The 19,700-nt window shown below is 39.9% G+C and overlaps 1 protein-coding gene across 1 annotated transcript in view; it reads left to right on the top strand.

Annotated features, from left to right (window-relative positions):
• glg1b (golgi glycoprotein 1b) overlaps positions 1–19,367 on the top strand; it is a 39,411-nt gene extending 20,044 nt beyond the window's left edge. The window contains exons 8-26 of the mRNA XM_046864415.1: positions 776–990; positions 1,115–1,236; positions 1,449–1,550; positions 4,371–4,524; positions 4,891–5,028; positions 5,606–5,692; positions 6,408–6,470; positions 7,314–7,427; positions 8,315–8,403; positions 8,868–8,985; positions 10,392–10,484; positions 10,743–10,880; positions 11,059–11,182; positions 11,772–11,914; positions 12,422–12,523; positions 13,679–13,786; positions 14,605–14,725; positions 14,813–14,919; positions 15,988–19,367. Coding sequence (XP_046720371.1) covers positions 776–990; positions 1,115–1,236; positions 1,449–1,550; positions 4,371–4,524; positions 4,891–5,028; positions 5,606–5,692; positions 6,408–6,470; positions 7,314–7,427; positions 8,315–8,403; positions 8,868–8,985; positions 10,392–10,484; positions 10,743–10,880; positions 11,059–11,182; positions 11,772–11,914; positions 12,422–12,523; positions 13,679–13,786; positions 14,605–14,725; positions 14,813–14,919; positions 15,988–16,155 — 2,306 coding nt within the window. The 3' untranslated portion in view covers positions 16,156–19,367. The remainder of the gene's footprint in view (positions 1–775; positions 991–1,114; positions 1,237–1,448; positions 1,551–4,370; positions 4,525–4,890; positions 5,029–5,605; positions 5,693–6,407; positions 6,471–7,313; positions 7,428–8,314; positions 8,404–8,867; positions 8,986–10,391; positions 10,485–10,742; positions 10,881–11,058; positions 11,183–11,771; positions 11,915–12,421; positions 12,524–13,678; positions 13,787–14,604; positions 14,726–14,812; positions 14,920–15,987) is intronic.
• Positions 19,368–19,700: the final 333 nt, after the last annotated feature.

Raw genomic sequence — 19,700 nt, 5'->3', positions numbered from 1 at the left:
TGTGTGTGTGTGAGAGAACTCCCAGTGTTCCAATGTATAAGTTGTTCATTACGTTACATTTTAGGATTCTGTGGACCGAATAGATAATTTTACACTGTTTCTTTTTGAAAATGATTGTTTCGAATCCTGTTTTCTTCAATTAAATCAAAACTCCCCCCTTACACTCACACACACACACACACACACACACACACCCCCAACCTGGACTTGACTCCTGTCCTTAATGATTGCGCAATTCGTCTCTCGCGGTCGGCACAAAAACAAAATTCTTCATCAGCAGGCTGCTAAAAATAAACACGGCCACTTCCGCCCAACCTCTGATCAGCCTGTTCGACTTCATGGTTCACTTTCACCGTCCTCTTCTCACCCACACCGTGTTATCACGGAGCAGAAGAGTCAGCTCGTGCTCCAGGACTAACACCACCACCACCTCCTCCTCCTCCTCTCACACAGGGGGCGAGCTGCCCTCTACGGATATCCCCAGGCTGCCATTTAGATTGGTGTGCACGTTATGAGTTAATTAACACACACACACACACACACACCACACCCAAAAAGTTTTGGAAAGTTTTCCTATTTCATGTTTTCCAAGCTCCACTGCTGATTGGGGTTTGCGAAGCTTCTGCGTTTAAACTCAGGAGTTCCAGGGTACATGTTTTACTCACTCGTAACATAGATGACCCCGAATCCCTGTTTATTTATCGTCAAAAAAGAGCAGTCGTTTATTTAAACCGGTAATTCCAACCTCCTGTTTCGTTACGGCGTTCGACTCTAGGACGCACGGTGAACGGAGACTGTCAGGGCGAGATGCTGGACTACCGGCACATGCTGATGGAAGATTTCTCCCTGAGCCCGGAGATTGTGCTGCACTGCCGGGGCGAGATCGAGTCTCACTGCTCCGGCCTGCACCGCAAGGGACGAACCCTGCACTGTCTCATGAGGGTGAGCCGAGGAGACAAGGGCCCGATGGACAGCCACTGTCAAAACGCTGTAAGCTTTTGCGCATTTGTGTGAATTTTTACGTGACTTCCTTTTAGAGTTCACAAGAAAAGGTCTAATTTTGGGGTGTGGGTGTGTGTGTGTGTGTGTGTGTGTGTGTGTGTGTGTTCTGCAGCTCCAGGCACTCATCCAGTCCGCTGACCCTGGTGCTGATTACCGCATTGACCGTGCTCTCAATGAAGCGTGCGAGTCTGTAATACAGACAGCCTGCAAACACATCCGCAACGGAGATCCCATGTGAGTTCTGCGAAATCCATCAAAATGCAGAGGTGGTGCACAGACTGCTGTCGCACGTGTGTTTTTTAATAAAATGGAGTAGATGTTCATGATGTGACCAAAGCTGTTTTGTACCTGTGTGTGTGTGTGTGTGTGTGTGTGTGTGTGTGTGTGTGTGTGTGTGTGTGTGTGTGTGTGTGTGTGTGTGTGTGTGTGTGTGTGTGTCTCTATAGGATCCTCTCATGTCTAATGGAGCATCTCTACACTGAAAAGATGGTTGAAGACTGTGAGCACCGGCTGCTTGAGCTGCAGTACTTCATCTCCAGAGACTGGAAGTGAGTCATCTAATGAAATCTATTCCAATATACGGTACAGGATGTTTTTTTCTTTCGTAAAGAGCTCGAGTAAATTATGAAGGAGCTTGAAGTGTGCAAGAATGTGTTCCCATGTTGTCTGTCTGCAAGAATAATTATAACATTGAATGCAGCATCTACAACATTTCTATGATTTTAAAGCCGTCATGAGCTAGTTATATCGAGCACCAACAGAATTAATTTCTTCAGCGGTTTGAGCTACAGCAGCTCGTCTGTTGGATCGGACCACACGTGCATCATTGAGCCTCGGCCGCCCGTGACCCTGTCGCCGGTTCACCACTGTTCCTTCCCTGGAACACTTTTGGTAGATACTGAGCATTGCAGATCGGGAACAGCCCACAAGAGCTTCAGTTTTGGAGACGCTTTGACCCAGACGTCTAGACGTCACGATTAGTCCAACTCGCTCAAATCCTTACGCGCGCCCATTTTTCCTGCTTCTAACACGTCAACTTTGAGGACAGAAGTTTCTAGTTCTAAGATCTCCCTGCGCCACCCTGTATTTGCATGCCCTGTTTTTTTTTTCTTTCCTCAATCGCCCCAAAAATGTACGCATTTTCGCATTTTGTGACGCCCCCCAAAAACTCCATAAAACTTCAAAAGGGCTAAAATTCCGTAGCAGCACGTGAAAATCTGGAAACGAATTACAAAAATAGGTGAATTGCTTATGAACTCTAAGAGCTTATGAACGAAGAAACCGAGGGAAGGAAAAACGTCGACGCTGTACCCGTAAAAACCCCACGCAGGGAAGCTGCCGTGTCTAATTGCTGTAAGTGCGCACGTGCCTGTCGGCCTCTCGGCACTCTGCGTGACACTCTACTTTCATCTGTGTTTCCAGTTCACTGAATTTAACAGTTTCTATAAAAAAAAAAAAAAAAAAACATTTTCGTAAAAAATAATTTAGCTTTCTAGCAGCACCGGGATGGAATGCAGAACACTACAGTTACTACGTGTGTTGCGTTAATGCCGTGTGTTGTTTTAAACACACCCCTAAAAAGGCTTTTCTTTCTCCATATGCACAGTATTGGGCCCATACATGGTTCTTTTGCTGCAAGTGCACATTTGGATATACTGTTGGATATAATGTTTGTAATCACAATCTTCCGTGTACAAACTGGAGGTAAATATGGGTTTGTCTCTGGCTGATGCCGATGGCGATATTTAGAAACATTTCGGTCGGTGGTTGGGAAATGTCGGGGGGGTTTTGAGTTTAGGTTGGATTTAGTTTTTCCGGTATGTTCCGGCTGTAGTCAGGTCGTGTCCAGCTGTTTGTTTGTTTTTTGGCCAATTCTGCATGTCGAATCGGCGGCGGAGCTCGAGGGAAAAAACTGAACTGCAAAAAAAAGGGTAAAAAGGGAACATGGACACTTCTGTCCTTCCTGCTCTTGTTTTTTGCAACTAAGCAGGCATTATTTTGTTAGTAGTGGCAGGTTTATATATTAATATATTTACAGTTCTAGCTTTTCCAGTTACCTTGTTTGGATGCCAAATACAGACTACCGCCACCTGGTGGTATGGGAGAGTTCTGTTCTCTCACGCATGGTTTGGTGTGTCTGATGCGCCTGCATAATAATCTGTCTGATGTGCAGCACAATCGGATGCTGATTAAATAAAAAAAAAAGCGAAAAAAAAACCCGCCCGTTTAATCGTCCGGCTGATCAATCAGTCGACTTCTAAACAAGCCTGATGATGACATAGTGAGTCCAAGATGTGGTAAAACTCCAGTGTCCTGCACAGAGCCTGGATCTCAACACCTTCTGGAGGAAATTGGAACAGAGACTGAACACCAGACCCTTCTCTTCCAACTAATGCCCTTTTAGCTGAATGATCCCACAGCGAAGAGTGGAGGTTAATCCAATAGCTAAAGGAGGAAACGACTGCATGTTAATGGGCATTTTGTTAATTAACAAATTGAGATATCATTTTTAATTATTGCTTGATGCTCTGAACTTTCTTGTCTAGATTAAGTTGACCCTCTCAATCAGTACATCGATCTCATATTTTGATATGAAGAGGGACACGTTTGAAGAAGGACACGTCCTTCTGATGCAGGCTACATGCACTTTCAATCTAAATAAATGAAAATATAACTTGAAGTGATGACTCGGCTTATTCGAAACAGACAGAGTAAATTAAATTGTTTTCTATGAGTCATTGTGAGAACTCTTTCCTTTCTCACAGAGATGATTTCAGGCAAATAATGTCCAACAATGCATGTGACAAGCTGCCACTGAGGTTCTGCTTCAGAAGCTGTAATCGTTTGAGGTAAAAAAATATAATAAAATAAAAAATTGAGGGGAACAGGACACAGGTTTGTGGGGACTTTTTTTCCCTCTTTCGTATGCGGATTGGTTTTGCTGCAGTATTTTTCAGAGCGCCTGTTTTGAGCCAGTGACACGCTTTGCCAAGTCTCCATCTGGCTGACGATACCTGATTTAGACTGTAGTTCAAATTCAGGGGAACAGACTCACACACTCGGTGTGTGGGCGGGGGATTGGAAAGGTGGGGGGACAGAGAGGGAAAAAGAGTGGTAGAGAGATGGAGAGAAAGAGCACGAGAGGGAGCCTGAGAGAGAGTGAGGGGGAAGTTGACCTTCTCTTCAGTTGTGTTCTTCCAAATTTGTAGCAAATTGTAGTTTGGGGAAGAACCACATACGTGTATGATGGTCAGGGGTGCGCATACTTTTGGAAATTCTGTGTAAATATTTGCAACCATGGTGTGTCGAGTCCTGTGTTTCAAATCGGTCTCCTTTTTCAAATGTATAATTTCGATGTTTTCGAACAGACTCGACCCGATGTTATATCGGAAATGCCAGAACGACGCGTCCCGGCTCTGTCACACGCACGGCTGGAACGAGACCAGCGAGATGATGCCTCCGGGTGCGGTGTTTTCCTGCCTCTATCGCCATGCTTACCGGACAGAAGAGCAGGGAAGACGGGTGAATGCCTACACACTTGCAATAATACAGTTCTTCAAGTTCACATGTATTGTGGCCGTTCTGAATTCTGCAGCTCGGTCCAGAACTAAACTGCGACTGCACTTCATGTAAAAAGGACATAATGATAAACAACAGACAATCCACGATCTGTAATTTTAATAATGGAATCGGTTAATTAATCCCCAAAGCCATAAAATCAATAAATCATATCAGAAAATGCTGCTGCGTTCAGTTTGTTTTGCCAAAATTCATGTAATTGGCCGTGTACTCGCTTGTCTTGCTTGTGGGTCTAAAACTGATCAAAAAAATGATTTCTCTCTCTCTCTCTCTCTCTCTCTCTCTCTCTCTCTCTCTCTCTCTCTCTAGCTCACGAGGGAATGTAAAGTGGAAGTTCAGAGGATCTTGCATCAGAGGGCTTTGGATGTAAAGCTGGACCCAGATCTCCAGAAACGCTGCATGACTGACCTGGGAAAGTGGTGCAGTGAAAAGACAGATACCGGTCAGGTGTGTGAAGCATGAAGAGCGTAGAAACTCTGTGTGGATGTTTCTGTTTGGTCTTTAGCATATGCAGCACTATCAGCTCGCGTCAACCTGCACATCCGTCTTTCAGACTCTGTAAAGGCGACACATACGCTTTGTGGCCTTGCAGGACGAGCCACTGCTTGTTTATTTCCTCGCTACAACAAATGAGAGGAACCCAAGTTGTTCTGTTCAAGTCTGTTTGCTTGGCAGGCGTCTTGGCAAAGCTCCTAGGTAGTTATTTTTATTCACACAAGACCAGGCTTCTGTCTGTTTAAATGAGGGGAGAACCACAAACAAGAAGACACGACAGGATGATGTTTCGCATGCGGTTCTCAAAAACTCACAAAAATGACAAATAAGGTGCGATCTTTGGCTCTATTAACCCAAAATATTCAGGTTGCTCTGGCAACTACATAGGCTGCTTCAGACTCTGAGATGTGGAAGAAAAATTGTAAACGTGTCTGTGGCACCATGAACTATTCATCTGTGCATCCTCTGTGCTATCATGCTTTAACTTTAGGAATATATAATCCAAACTTCTCTCTTCTGCTCTGTTCAGGAGCTGGAGTGCCTACAGGATCATCTGGAGGATCTGATGGCAGACTGCAGGGATGTGGTGGGAAACCTGACCGAGCTCGAGTCCGAGGTGAGGGAGTAGAGCTATTTTTTCCTACACTTCAGTGAAGGACAATGCGCACGAACCCTGTAGAAGTGTATAATGCTCCCAGGTTTATTTGTAGAAACTTTTTATTTTGTATTATTATTATTAAGTTTTTTGTGCATAATTTATCCATATGCAAATCTTGATTTTTTTAATTTATTTATTTGTAGTTTTTTTTTTATAAATTAAAAAAAATGTAATGGATTATCTATGAGTAGGACTAAAAATAATATAAAATAAATATAATGTCCCAAAATGCTAAAATGTTATATATAAAATATATAAAATATATTTACTGTATAGTGTGTGTGTGTGTGTGTGTGTGTGTGTGTGTGTGTGTATGTAGTAAATGTAATTTTTACTAAACCACTTTAAATAACGGCACTAATTTGAATAAATATATACACAAATATATACACGCTTTTTTAAATTATATATTTATTTATATTTATTATTTATTGAGTGACAAATACTCTATAACTGTATTGATTTATTTTAATAGTCTCTAGTAATTTAGAGGTGATTTATATTATATATTTTCTTATAAATATTTCTTAAAGCCTAAAATGGATTCAGTTAAGGGTTATGGAACCCAATTGTCTCATTTTAAATATATATATATATATATATATATATATATATATATATATATATATATATATATATATATATATATATATTAAAGTGAATTCTCTCGCAGGACATCCAGATTGAAGCACTGCTGATGCGTGCGTGTGAACCGGTCATCCAGGCCCACTGCCACGTGAGTGAAGCTCCTACTGCTTTACTGCAAGTTAATTGAATTTTGTTTGTTTACTTCAGTTGCACTCATGTTAGGGGTTTTCCTGCGTACAAAACAAGCTGCACGCAGTGTGTTTGGTCATGTTAGGAAATGGACAAATGTATTGGGACACTGGACTCTTTCATCCATATGTGGTTCTTTGCCAAATTACAGACAATTATATTGGACGTGTTTGGATGCGTTTGCGTCACATTTTCCCTTCACATGAGATAGAAGACCCAAACCTGTTCCAGCATGACAATACCCCTGTGCACAAAGCCAAAGTCAACTCCATGAAGATTTTGCTTTACATGAGTTGAAGTGGAAGATCTCCTGCTATAGAGCACCAACCCTATTGAACATGTAGGGGAACCCTGACTGCACCCCAACCACCCTCCTCACCTTCTCACCTACACTACATCAGTACCTCATTTTATTAACGTCCTTGTGGTTGAATTGTTCTCCACAAATCACCACGAGCGCACTCTAACATCTAGTGGAACAGAAGAGTGGAGGACACTAAATAGGGAATGAGATATACAGTATAGAAAGAATTAATCTTATGCTCAGGTGTCCATAAACTTTTGTCCATATAATGTATATACACATACTGTACAGTAAATTATCATTTTGGCACATCACATTTTTGGACTGAAAGCCTGAAAAGACTGAAACTTACATTTTGCTTATTTTCATTCGCACCCTGAGCTGTGACCCGATTGGTCGGTTCTGAAAGATCGGTTCCAAGAGACGAGGAACAAATTAATGTGTGTATTTCGGTTTAAAATTCAGGTCGTCTTGTCGCTGCTTTTTTCCCCCTTATAGGACATGGCTGATAATCAGTTGGACACTGGGGATCTGATGGAGTGCCTGGTGCAGAACAAGCATCAGAAGGAGATGAACGATAAGTGTGCTGTAGGAGTGACGCACTTCCAGCTGGTAAGCTCGTACATGTGGAGTAAGACACCAGGCTGCTGGATGTTTATATGCACAACATGCCACGTAAAAGATCAGTCTATTAATCAGTTAGGTTCAGTTTTAAATTTGTTTTTCATATTATCACAAAGCAGAAGGCAATGATGGACTGTGGATGATGGAAGGAACAATGATCCTGCCATTTAAAATCTTACAGAAAATGCATCAAAGTCTCACTTCGCTTTAAGTTCACTGGTCTTACCAATCATGGATCAGACATCAGAATGGATTAAACAAAGATTCAATTTGGATCTTGTAAAATAATGGAAAAGATTATAGAAATAATAGGGCTGTGTATCGGCAAGAATACAGGGATTGCGATACGATACGTTTCTGCACATCGCGATACTGTAAGCAAGCCGATATATTGGGATTTTTTACTTTTAAGAATAGGATATCATCAAAACACCTCCACATGCAAACGGTAGCTGATAAAAAAAAATATATTGTGCATTAATTGCAAAATAATCATATCATTTGATTATCGCATATCATTTGCATAAATTAAATCTAAAATCACACTAATCCTAAACTCTTACACCTACTCATACCGTGAAACCTGTGCCAGCATTTACCCTCACACCTCAGCGCCATCAAGTGTATTGCAAATCGTGGTACCTAATTATTATTCTAGTAGTAGAAGCGCTAACTAGTGCTTTAAATCTAAAAGTGACAATTCCTCGAGAGGAAAGAAAATAAAGCGTAAGAAAGATGATTTGGTGCAGTCCGCGATTAATTTAGGTCCGTGTCTATTGCACTGTTCTTTAAGCCACAAATTAGGCTGATTAAACAATAAGATGAGTAAACAATGTTTGAAGAATAAATGCATTCTTTGCGTTTGCTTTTCCCAGATTCAGTTGAAGGACTTCCGTTTCTCCTATAAGTTCAAGATGGCCTGCAAGGAGGACGTCCTCAAACTGTGCCCTAACATCAAAAGGAAGTATGTTTCTCTCCTTCTGTTGTTTCACATCCCCTTTAACCAATGGTTTATTTTTTACAGCAATTCAGATGCCAGATGCAGGAAAAAGCACCGGATAAATTTTTCATTTAGTAGTTTGGTTAAAGGCTGGTTTTCGATTTTTTAGAACATTTTTAAAGAACAATAGACATTTTTGTCTTTGCTGGAAAAAACCCCCCCTGAAAAGAACCAAAATGTTTGTTTAGTCACCAATTTTAGGAAAATATTATTAATATAGGATTGCATTAATTAGCTACATTATTTATTATGTCAGTGAAATGTTCTTACAAGGATCGTAAGACAAGTGTGTGTGTGTGTGTGTGTGTGTGTGTGTGTGTGTGTGTGTGTGTGTGTGTGTGTGTGTGTGTGTGTGTGTGTCTTCATTATCTCTGTTGCACGACTCCGCCATTTCTTTGTCCTTCTTATGCTCTTTACTTTTCCTCCAGAGGTGATGTAGTGATCTGTTTGAGCACCACAGTGAGGAACGACACTCTCCAGGACGTGAAGGATCATCGGGTGTCCCTGAAGTGTCGCAGACAGCTCCGGGTGGAAGAGCTGGACATGGTGAGAAATGTGCACTAGTGCCTCTTTAATGTCGGTAAAAGAGGAGTTTTAAATGTAAGTGTTTTTAAAAACAAACAAAAAGTTAGATGACCTTTTAATGGTCAATATACTGACGCACAGTGAAAATTCATTCTTTGCATATCTCATCTTGTCAGAAAACTGGGGTCATGGGTGATATTATGCAGCACCCCTGGAGCAGAGTGTGTTAAGGGTCTTGCTCGAGGCCCAACAGTGGCAGCGTGCCATTAAGATGCTGTGCTTATGTTGTATTCAGCGTGGTATCCATTAGAGCTCGGTCGCAACACTTCTTCTTCTTCTTTCGGCTGCTCCCATTAGGGGTCGCCACAGCGGATCATCCGTCTCCATACCACCCTGTCACGCATTTATTCACGTACTTCTTTTTTTTTTATATATTTAAAATAAAATAAAAAACTCCGGCAATTTAAACCGTCCGTGTGGAAACATGGCAGAAGTTCAGTTTGGTGTCCTGATGATTTACATAATTTAAAACACCATAATTACTTTCGAACATTTACAAAATATTTTGTCTTCATGCTCTATGTTGAGTTTGGTTTCACTAATAATCAACATACATTTGCATAAAGCATCAATATTTGTCCATGCGCATGTTGATTAGAGTATAAAAAGCCTGAAAAGTGTGCGTTTAAGGTTCGTTTAGAACAGACAGAAATGTGGGATTTAAATTGCAATTAATAACAACTTAACTCATGGCAATCATGCGATTAAAATATTTTCACTGATTGACAGCCCTAATAATGACCTAAATTATAAATATGATATAGCTCTCTTCGTGCAGCGCGCAGTCTCATGTAAAAAAAAAAAACAAAGAGCATGTGGCATCAGTGATTCGCATCTAGACGACGCTCTCATAATGACAGCAGACCGAAACCTGGAAAAACTATCGTTTGCGATTTCTGCCCCTTTTTTTTTTTTTGTTTTTGTCGTTCCAGCAATCAACTATCGGTGCTGATTAAACGCTCGACCTCTAATATCCAGTGCGCCATCAGGTCACGGATACTGCACATTTAGAGCTTTAAATACCTTTGACTGGGCAATTATTTAATAATCCTTTCGCTGCTCTCAAATTTAATAACCTTAATTGCGGAAATCGCTTGTCCAGGCATGAGCCATATACAGTGATTAATGGGGTCAGCATCATACTATTGAGTGAACACGATTACCACAAATGTTTAACCACAGAACAGCATTGTTCCTCCAACCATTCAGACTGGAAATATGTGTGTGTGTATGTATGTGTGTGTGTATAATATATATATATATCCAATAACTTTCCAGAGCCACTCGTTCGCCCTGGAGCCAAGAGCATACAGTCATTCTTCCACTCCAAGTAAAAGAGCTGTCACTTCTTTTATGTATTTTTGCAGTCAGAAGACGTTCGACTAGATCCTGAACTGCACAATGCATGTAAGAAGGATATCGAGAGATGGTGCTCTTCCGTTTCATTCGGCAACGCTCAGGTAAGTCTAAATCACTCCTAGCTGTGTGAATGTGTGTGTGGTGCTCTGTGATACACTGATTATGCCTTGTAGCGTATCTTTGCATGTTTTCCCAATGTCTTTCTGGCTTTTTTGTGGGTTTTTTTGGATATTCTTTGACTGTCCCCGAGGTCAGAAACATCATGTAAATGAATGTGTCACCCGGACCAGATCCACTACTCAGTGAAGATAAACGAACGAAGATGTCATGTCTCCCTCTGCTGCTTTTCCTTTTCTCAGGTCACCGAGTGTTTGAAGGAGAATAAAGAGCAGCTGTCTCACACATGCCATCAGAAGGTGTTTAAGCTTCAGGAGATGGAGATGATGGACCCTGAGCTGGACTACCAGTTAATGAGAGTCTGCAAGCAGATGATTAAGGTGAGTGAAACATTCAGCAGTTCTTCATACACTTCCTCCACTGAGTCTCTTAGAGAAAGGTAAAGAAAGGTACACTATTAAAAAGATAATGAACGAACAAAAGGTGTGCTACACAAATCTTTTTCTTCCTGTTTAATGTTCTCCTAATGTTCCTGTCCACCTCTCGTCCTTGTGTCAGCGCTTTTGTACGGAGTCTGATGCCAAGAACATGCTGCAGTGCCTGAAACAGAACAAAAACAGTGAGCTAATGGACCCCAAGTGTAAGCAGATGATCACCAAGAGACAGATCACTCAGAGCACAGGTGAGTGAAGAGCAGAGATCAATATATTACACATTAAAGATCAAAGCCGATGGAATGATTTTGAAATCTGTATTAGAAACATCAACTCAAACATCTCATACTTTAGGTAACCCGTGGTGTTTGTGTGAAAACGAACACATTTTCCACCACATTTTATTTATCCATTTATTTATTTATTTATTTATCTGTGGTGACATTTTCCGTATAAAAAAATAAATAATTATTTAGCGTATTATAAAAACTTCAATAATACACTTATTGATGTAAAGGATACAAAATATAAATACAAATTTATTTTCTAACCTCTAATTATTTAAAATTTTAAATAATAATAATAAAAAATAAAAAAAAAATAAAAAATATAACATGTGCCCCTGATAAACTTATCCAATAGGGCTTTTGGCTACAATAATGCAGAAGTAGTTTGATGAAGTAATGATGGACTAAAGCAGATCATCATAGATTATTAATACAAAAATAAAACCTTTTCAATTTTTGTTACGTTCTTCATTCAAGGTTGCTTATGTAGATAACGTGGTGTGTGTGAATCCCAGGCTTCTTTCACTGTTCTTCTGTTCCTGGCGTTTAGACTACAGACTTAATCCTGTGCTACGGAAGGCCTGCAAGGCCGATATTCCCAAATTCTGTCAGAACATCGTGAGCAAGGCCACCGATGACACTGAACTGGAGGGCCAGGTCATTTCCTGTCTCAAGCTCAAGTATGCCGATCAGGTACTGAATATATAAAGGGAAAATTTTTTTGGCAAGTGGAATTGCGAGCTGTTAATTAGCTGTTAATCACTCTGATTCTGTAGAAGTATTTAGGAAATTTGAATAAAATGCATTCGTTTGCAGTGTCACTTGAATGAGCTCATTATTGCACTTGTCATGATCTGAATTCACATTTTTTTTGTCACATACACATTCATGCAGTGAAATGCTTTTTACGACGGAGAATAAAATAAATAACTAATAGAATATAGGGGTAAAAAATTAAGTAAATACATTTTTTTTAAAGTATAGAAAAATATTTCGCTTTATAACGATTTATATAACATCTGTTTGGGGTGGGAATCTTGTGCTAGATTGTTAATTGTTTTACTATTAATTAAACTGTGAATATTAAATCAAAACAAGACACTGATACTAAAATCCTACTACCGGTTTCAGAAATTTTGCATAATCATAACCTTTATATGGAGACTTTTCTCATGGTTTAAACATTATGTTCTTCGCCAGCGTCTGTCTTCAGACTGTGAGGACCAGATCAGGGTGATCCTGCAGGAGTCGGCTCTTGACTACAGACTGGATCCTCAGCTTCAGCTTCACTGCAGTAAGGAGGTGAGCGAGAGGCGTGCACATTTCACGCGTTTTATCCCGGCTCTAAAGCAATACGAGCGCTCACATAACGCCCACTGCTTTCATTAGAGACGGACGCTAGAGCACGATTGCCCACGTCGGCAGACAGGCTGCTGGCTTTTTTTTTTTCTTCTTCTTTATGCGAAGACTTAATAAAAAAAAATAGTTTAACCATGTTGGAAAAAGCACTTATCACCCAGAGTGTGAAGTGTGTTAATGAGCTTCCTCCTGCCATGAACAGATCCACCTGAGTGGAAGTAATGAGGAGACAGCAAGGGCCTTTTAGACACCTCGAGCTGTTCTCCTCGCGTCCTACAAAAGCACACCGAACGCCTATTAAAGAGACTATTGCACTTTGGTGTGTGGAGAGATCACATTACATTTCAGTAGGGACATAGGAAATGTGGCAACAACAAAAAAATAAAACCGTGTGAAAACTTTCATTAGATTTTTGCTCATCAGTCTTTAGTGAAGACAATGGACCTCGTTTATCAGACCACATCAGTTGGTTATGAAAATTCAGCTCGTTTTAAGAAATGAAAAGGTTCTTTTTCCAACATATGCATCAGTAGTAACAACTCGGACGGATTCGTACAGAAGATCCTCACAAACGGATTTTAATTGTTGATATGGTGAAATCCTCAGTAATGTGATCAGGAAATGACTTTATAAAGGATTTCCGCAAGTCTCAAATCTAAAAACGCAAATTGTAGGCCTTAAAAAGTCTTAAATTCTTAAATAATTGTAATTGTGGTCTTAATTTTCTGATGTTCATGTAACTCCACCTCTGATGCTCGTTAAAGCGAATCCACACAGGGCAGGTCTTCAGGAACAGGATCAAACCTTGTGAAAGCAGTGTAGTGAAGGTTTTTTTTCCTTTCCCCATACCCACACATTAATCCAGTGTAATTAATGCCTTTTAGCATGCCATGAATTCCTCTGCAAATCTTTCAGAAAGAAACGAGGAACTGCTGGTGCATCAAGTTTCATAAGGACTATATGTCACATTTAGGGGTCGAAGCCAAACATGCTGAAGAAACCGGATATGATGGATCTCTGTATAAATAACTCCATTCCTCACTTCACTGCTTCTCTTGTGCCTTGGTGTTTTTTTATTTCTTTTTGTGTGTGTTGTAGATTAGGGAGTTATGTGCAGAAGAAGCTGCTGCACAAGAACAAACAGGCCAGGTGGAGGAATGTCTGAAGACCAACCTGCTGAAACTCAAACATGACATTTGCAAAAAGGTAAGAAACAAGAAAAGCACGCAGAAATACGATCATGAGTTCTTTATTCACTAAAGTCCTGTGATGCAAATACACAAGCGTAGTTATATAATGCGATACATTTTCAACCGGAACTACTACTAATGCATCTGTAGAGCTTGTGTGATGATCTCACGTTAGTTTGCGCTTAATAAAATGAACGTTTCCGCAAAAATGGCGCTCTGTTTTTCAGTATAAGTGAGTTTCTATTTATTTTGTAGTGCAGGAAAAAAAATCCACTCCCGCTCTCTTCATGCTTTTTTTTCTTTCGTCACTCATTTTTCAAAAAAGTTAGAACTGTTCTGTAACTTTGGAAAAGCACTTTAGTAGTTTTTTTTCTTTTCTCTCCTGTCTATCACAAGGAACGCTTTCAAAAGGGACCGTCTTGCATCCGCCATGTGACCACTTTCTCAAAGAGTGCATGTAATATCCGCTCTTCTATTTAGAGGGTGGAAAAAAAAAAAAACTCATGGGGGGAAAAGTGCGAACGGCGTCTTAAATCTGTCTGAAAATCAGCGCTGCACTTTTAATGCGTCCTCAACATCCTCGTTCTCCACTGAATAAAATAACACCCATTGTGTAGTGAAAAACACTCGTGTAGTGCCCAGCCTCCGGGTTGAAAGTAAAGTTCAAGCAATGAGAGCAGTTTTGAAGTTCCCAGTGTGTACTTGTTCAGACCAGTGCTGTCTAGAACACAATCTAGAACAAGTCTTTTGATATATCGCTGAATATTTGATTGTGAAAACACATTTTCACGTCTACATTCTTTACTTTTCACTATTCACTACTTCTCTGTCTAGGATGTCTTGAACATGCTCAAGGAGAGCAAAGCAGACATTTTCGTCGATCCCGTCTTGCACACAGCCTGCGCTTTGGACCTGAAGCACCAGTGCGCGTCGATACCCCCCGGCCGAGGCCGACGTGAGTGCGAGATAGATTTATCTGTGATCGGTGATATTGAATCTGGTGTCCTGACTCAATTTCTCATTGTTCCACCTCATTTCACAGAGATGTCTTGTTTGATCGAGGCTCTCCAGGACAAGCGGGTGAGACTGCAACCTGAGTGTAAGAAGAGACTGCAAGACCGGATAGATATGTGGAGTTATGCAGCTAAGGTAGGTCCGAGTGTGCATATGAAGGTGAGGAGGAAATGGGGTCAGTCTGGGAAAACTCTTTTTATAATAGGACCTATAAAAGACCTATTTTATAATAATATAATAATAACAGAGCGCGTCCAGCTTCGCCCTTCACTCGCGGACCAGCGCTCGTCCACACGCTCGCCGTCACATACATACATACTGTAAAGTTTATACGTTACGGTACTGTAAATTATGTACTGTAATATGATCATTATTAACAAATTACAGTATACTTCCTTATACTGATTACCACTGTTAAAGACTCCTCTGTAGGCCAGGTTACTCACGATAGGGTTTTCACAACGAATCTCCATCGTAAGTCTGGGACTACATCTTTTTTCTAGCATTAAAAACAATGAAATATCATATTTGGCCATTTTATCTTAATTTTTACAGACATCCAACTTTAATTTTTTCCCAGGCCACCACACGCTCAAGCTTCATTAAAGCTCAGTGCTCTATTAATATCCAGCTAATGTTGAAACTATAGACACTTATAGGAAAAGACTTCTATATGTAGGAAGAGGTGGAGTCATTAGAGACCCCGGTAGCTTACATGTTATAAATTGTTCTCACATTTAGAAAAAACTTTCCAGATGCTAATTTGGACCATTTTGAAACACTAACATGGACCCTGGGTGTGAAGGGGGTTCTGGTTTATGTGCTTATGGATTATGCTGTCTACAGAAATATATAGAATCCATTCAGGATCTCACAAAAGTTATTACATGGAACAATCTTAAAGAACAATACAATAGAAATGAAACTTGGATATATTTTAGAGTAGTCAATGCGCAGGTTGTGTAGCAGTACAGATTCACTGTCCTCTAAAGAGAACTCAACATATAGCCATTATTGTCTAAATAACTGGCAACCAAAGTGAGTTCATCCTCAGTGAACAGAAAGCGTCCAAAGTGTGAATATTGTGTGTGAGCATATTTTTTGCTGGGTATGGAGTTCGACAGAGCTGCACAGGTTGTTGCTGGGATCCTCTTCCACTCCTCCATAACGATTTTACAAGCTCACAAATCTTTTCCTCCTCAGGTGGCCCCAGCTGAAGATTTTGCAGATCTGGCCTTCCAGGTGATGATATCACCGTCCAAGAATTACATTCTGTTGGTGGTGGCGCTGGCCGTGTGTGCACTCTTCCTGGTCGGCTTGCTGTGTGGCCGCATCACTAAACGTGTGACACGGGAGCTGAAGGACAGGTAGAGCCTGGATCCTGACCTCATACATCTCAGACTCGTTTAAGAACAGACAAAAAGGAGGAAGGCCTCGAAACTTTTCACCACTTAACCATCGTTAAAACACTGACCTGAGTGTCCTGCTTTACCATCCATGAATGGGACGCTGTAAGTAAACTCGTGGTGGTAGGATCGGGGGCTTGTTCTGCTCTATGCTGCCCCCTGCTGTGAATGTCCCAGAATGCACATCAGAATTGAACGGACTCAAGCGTTCTGGTATGTTACTCTGTGCTTTCTTTGTTTTGTTTTGTTTTTTTTCCTAGGGTTTTGATCGAATGCTTAATTGATTGTGCAAACGACATGCCATGTTGGTCACAGATTTTCTCAAACCCCCTTTTTTTTCTAGGATTTTGAGCACTCTGAAGCAGTGTATGCCCATTTTCCTCTCAGAAGAACAGCCATATGGTTTCATTATTAAAAAATAGTATACAAATAGTATAAATAAGGGCTTTCGCTGTCCCAAACCACTGGATCCTAACATGTAAACAAAATTATTTGAAATATATATTCATGTGAAAATGTGGACCGATGATCATGGGATATTTTTCAAATAGTTCAGTAGCCTATGAAGAAACTTATAATCTATATAAATATATAGAGAGACAGATTATTACTGTTTATAAAACACATACATAGTGAATTATTGTCTTTCTGAAGCTAAGGCTTTGGGAAAGAGTTGATTATACTGTATACTCACACAATAGAGTTAAATCTGGAGAATTTCTACTCTGGTTGCTTCATCCAGTCCTTCAATCCACACAAGCACCTTCATGAAGAGTTCGGGTTCTCAGAGGAAATGGTTCTAAAATATATTTTTTCCACTTTCAAGTTGAAAGAGAAACTCACTTTGGTTTTTGGTTTTGTGATCTAAAAACACAATTTTTTTTATGGTCGATTTTATCTACCAGGGGTTTCTTTTCGTGGGAATTCCTCTCTTTTTTATTTAGTTTCCAAGTGATTGTTGTGAAAAAGTTACTACCTATTTAGAATTTATTCCCAAACCTATAGGTGTGTGTTGTCTGTAAAAGAAAAAAAAAAAGAAAAAAAAAAAAGAGCCAAATTTCCATCTCGGATGAGGACAAACTCCAGAGTTTTCTTTGAATGTTGATTGAATTCTTGCATCCTTTTTGGCCCGGGATCTTATTTATTGTATATTCTTTTATTTAATTGATGTTTTCCTTTATCCCATGCTTCCTTCAGTCCATCCACCAGCTTCTCACATTGCTTTGCCAGAGCTCGTTTCAGCAGTTCACCCGGTGCTCAAGGCGACAGGATACGACAATATGTGGGAAAGATTCATGAGCAGCTTTGTTTTGCCTAATTGACATCACAGAAAGTATAAATATGTGCACCTTTCTTCTGCATTATCCATCAGAATATGGCCTTTTTGCAGTGTAAGGGGTTCTTTATACTGACCCTGGGAACTGCTGTCCATATTGAACACTAGAGGTCGCTGTTTGACACATTTATATAACGATCACCTGATTATTTGTGATGCACTTTGAATTCTAGGGTTGTTTTTTTATGTGCTTTTACATTTTTCTTCTTCTTTTTCTCAAAATTAAACTTTTTCCTCCCCATGAATATACAGTGGACAAAAGGTGTGTTGGGGTGGTGGTGGTGGTGGTGGTGGGTGGGACAAATTTATCTTTGAAATGTGGAACTGGAGGTTCACTTAAGTGAAAACCAGAATCTCCTGATCTTCTGTACAACGGCATCAACAAGACCAGAATCTGCTGAATATCACATTTTCAAGATGCAGATTTGTGGATCTTCTCCGAGGGTAAGGACACTGGGAGCAGTATCATGTGCAATATCATCTCACCTTTTTGAAGAATTTTGGACAAAAATCACACTTTCCTCAATATGGCCAGATATATATATATAAGAATTACATCAACATTTTATCTGAAGGTATTTGGAGCAGTTTTAATGCACCATTTTGGCAAAAGTTTATGGACACCTGAGCATACGTTTCCTGAGCTTTTTGAGCATCTCATTCCACATTAAGAACTTATTTGCTGGTATATTAACCTCCACTAGATTTTGTGCTCATTCAGCTGCCATGGTGTTGGTAAAGTCAGGTACTGATGAAGATAAGAAGGTGAGGAGATCTGGGGTGCATTCAGCGTTCACATTCATCACAAACATGTTCAATAGGGTTTAGAGCTCTATAGCTGGAGATCTTCCACTCCAAACCCATATAAGCATATCTCCATGGAGCTGGCTTTGTGCACATTGGATGTGATGGCATGGAAATTAAACACTATTAGACCAAAACTTGTTCCAGCATGATGAAGACGTCCAATTCCTCCATTGGGAAACGAGTACAAATGACTGGAAAAGTCTAATCTCATGCCCATAAAAATGTGATTTTTATTCTCTGAGCTTTTTCCCAACTACACAGTTTATTCCTCCATTATCCCTTTTTTTAATAAGCAGTTTGAGGATTCTTCTTGTTCTGATGACACGGGTTTTTCATGTCGTCCAGACAAATAATTGGTGGTGTTCTGTAAATATTAGATCTTCTGTAGACGGCCCCGTTTTTTTGTTGATTGTTTTAGGTTTCTGAAGTCTGATTACTGTACATGCCTATATTTTGTAGATAAAATGTCCTGCCTAAATTGTACATAAAGGTCATGATTGTACGGAAAAAATTTTTTTTTCCCCTCAAATATTTGAAATTCTGATTTTATTTCTACTCTGGTTATTTTTTCCTCAAACGGTTGGAGACGGACTTCTGACACAGACTCGTGCACTTTTGCTTTGTTTAGTTTTTTGTTAGTTTTTTCCCATTTAAAACTCTAAAGTGCAATGATGAGTATGATCACACAATGTTTGAAAGTGCGCAGAATCAAGTGCAAGAATGTGTAATAATAAAAACGAAGTGATGATGAAGTACACTGTGGAACCCAAACTGGAAATCCCACTGATTCTCGTTTCCGTTTGTAACGACTGAAAACGTTTCATTTCCTTTTCTTTCTTTTGTACTGTGTCGAGTTTTATTCAGAAGTGCTTACATGACCTAAACCAGCCTGTAAAAAAAAAAAGCTCTGGCTGTGACTTTTTTTTTCCGTGTAAAATGGAGATGAAACAAACTGAGCAGATGGTGGATTTTTTTTAATTGTCTGTACAGATTATGATTTGTGAGTTTAATAAGACAATATTCACTTTTTCTTACTTGTGGTTTCTTGGTTTTGTCTGATTTTTGCATCGGTGCTTTGAACACAACGCATTCAGTACACAGTCTTAGAGTCGACTCCATAATTATTGGCACCGTACACTTACACACTATAGCAGGAGTCCCCCAAACTATGGCTTGTTCTCAAATCTTCTCAAATCTTCTCAAGAGACAATACTATAGAAATGAAACGTGGATATATTTTAGAGTATTAATGTGCAGCTTGTGTAGCAGTACAGATTCACTGTCCAATGAAAAGAACTCAAAATACAGCCATTATTGTCTAAATAACTGTAAAAATACATTTTAATCTCCTCTGTAACACTGGTAGT

This window comes from Silurus meridionalis, chromosome 13 (genome assembly GCF_014805685.1).
Source record: "Silurus meridionalis isolate SWU-2019-XX chromosome 13, ASM1480568v1, whole genome shotgun sequence".
NCBI lineage: Eukaryota > Metazoa > Chordata > Actinopteri > Siluriformes > Siluridae > Silurus > Silurus meridionalis.
This window is presented reverse-complemented; position numbering and strand designations above follow the sequence as displayed.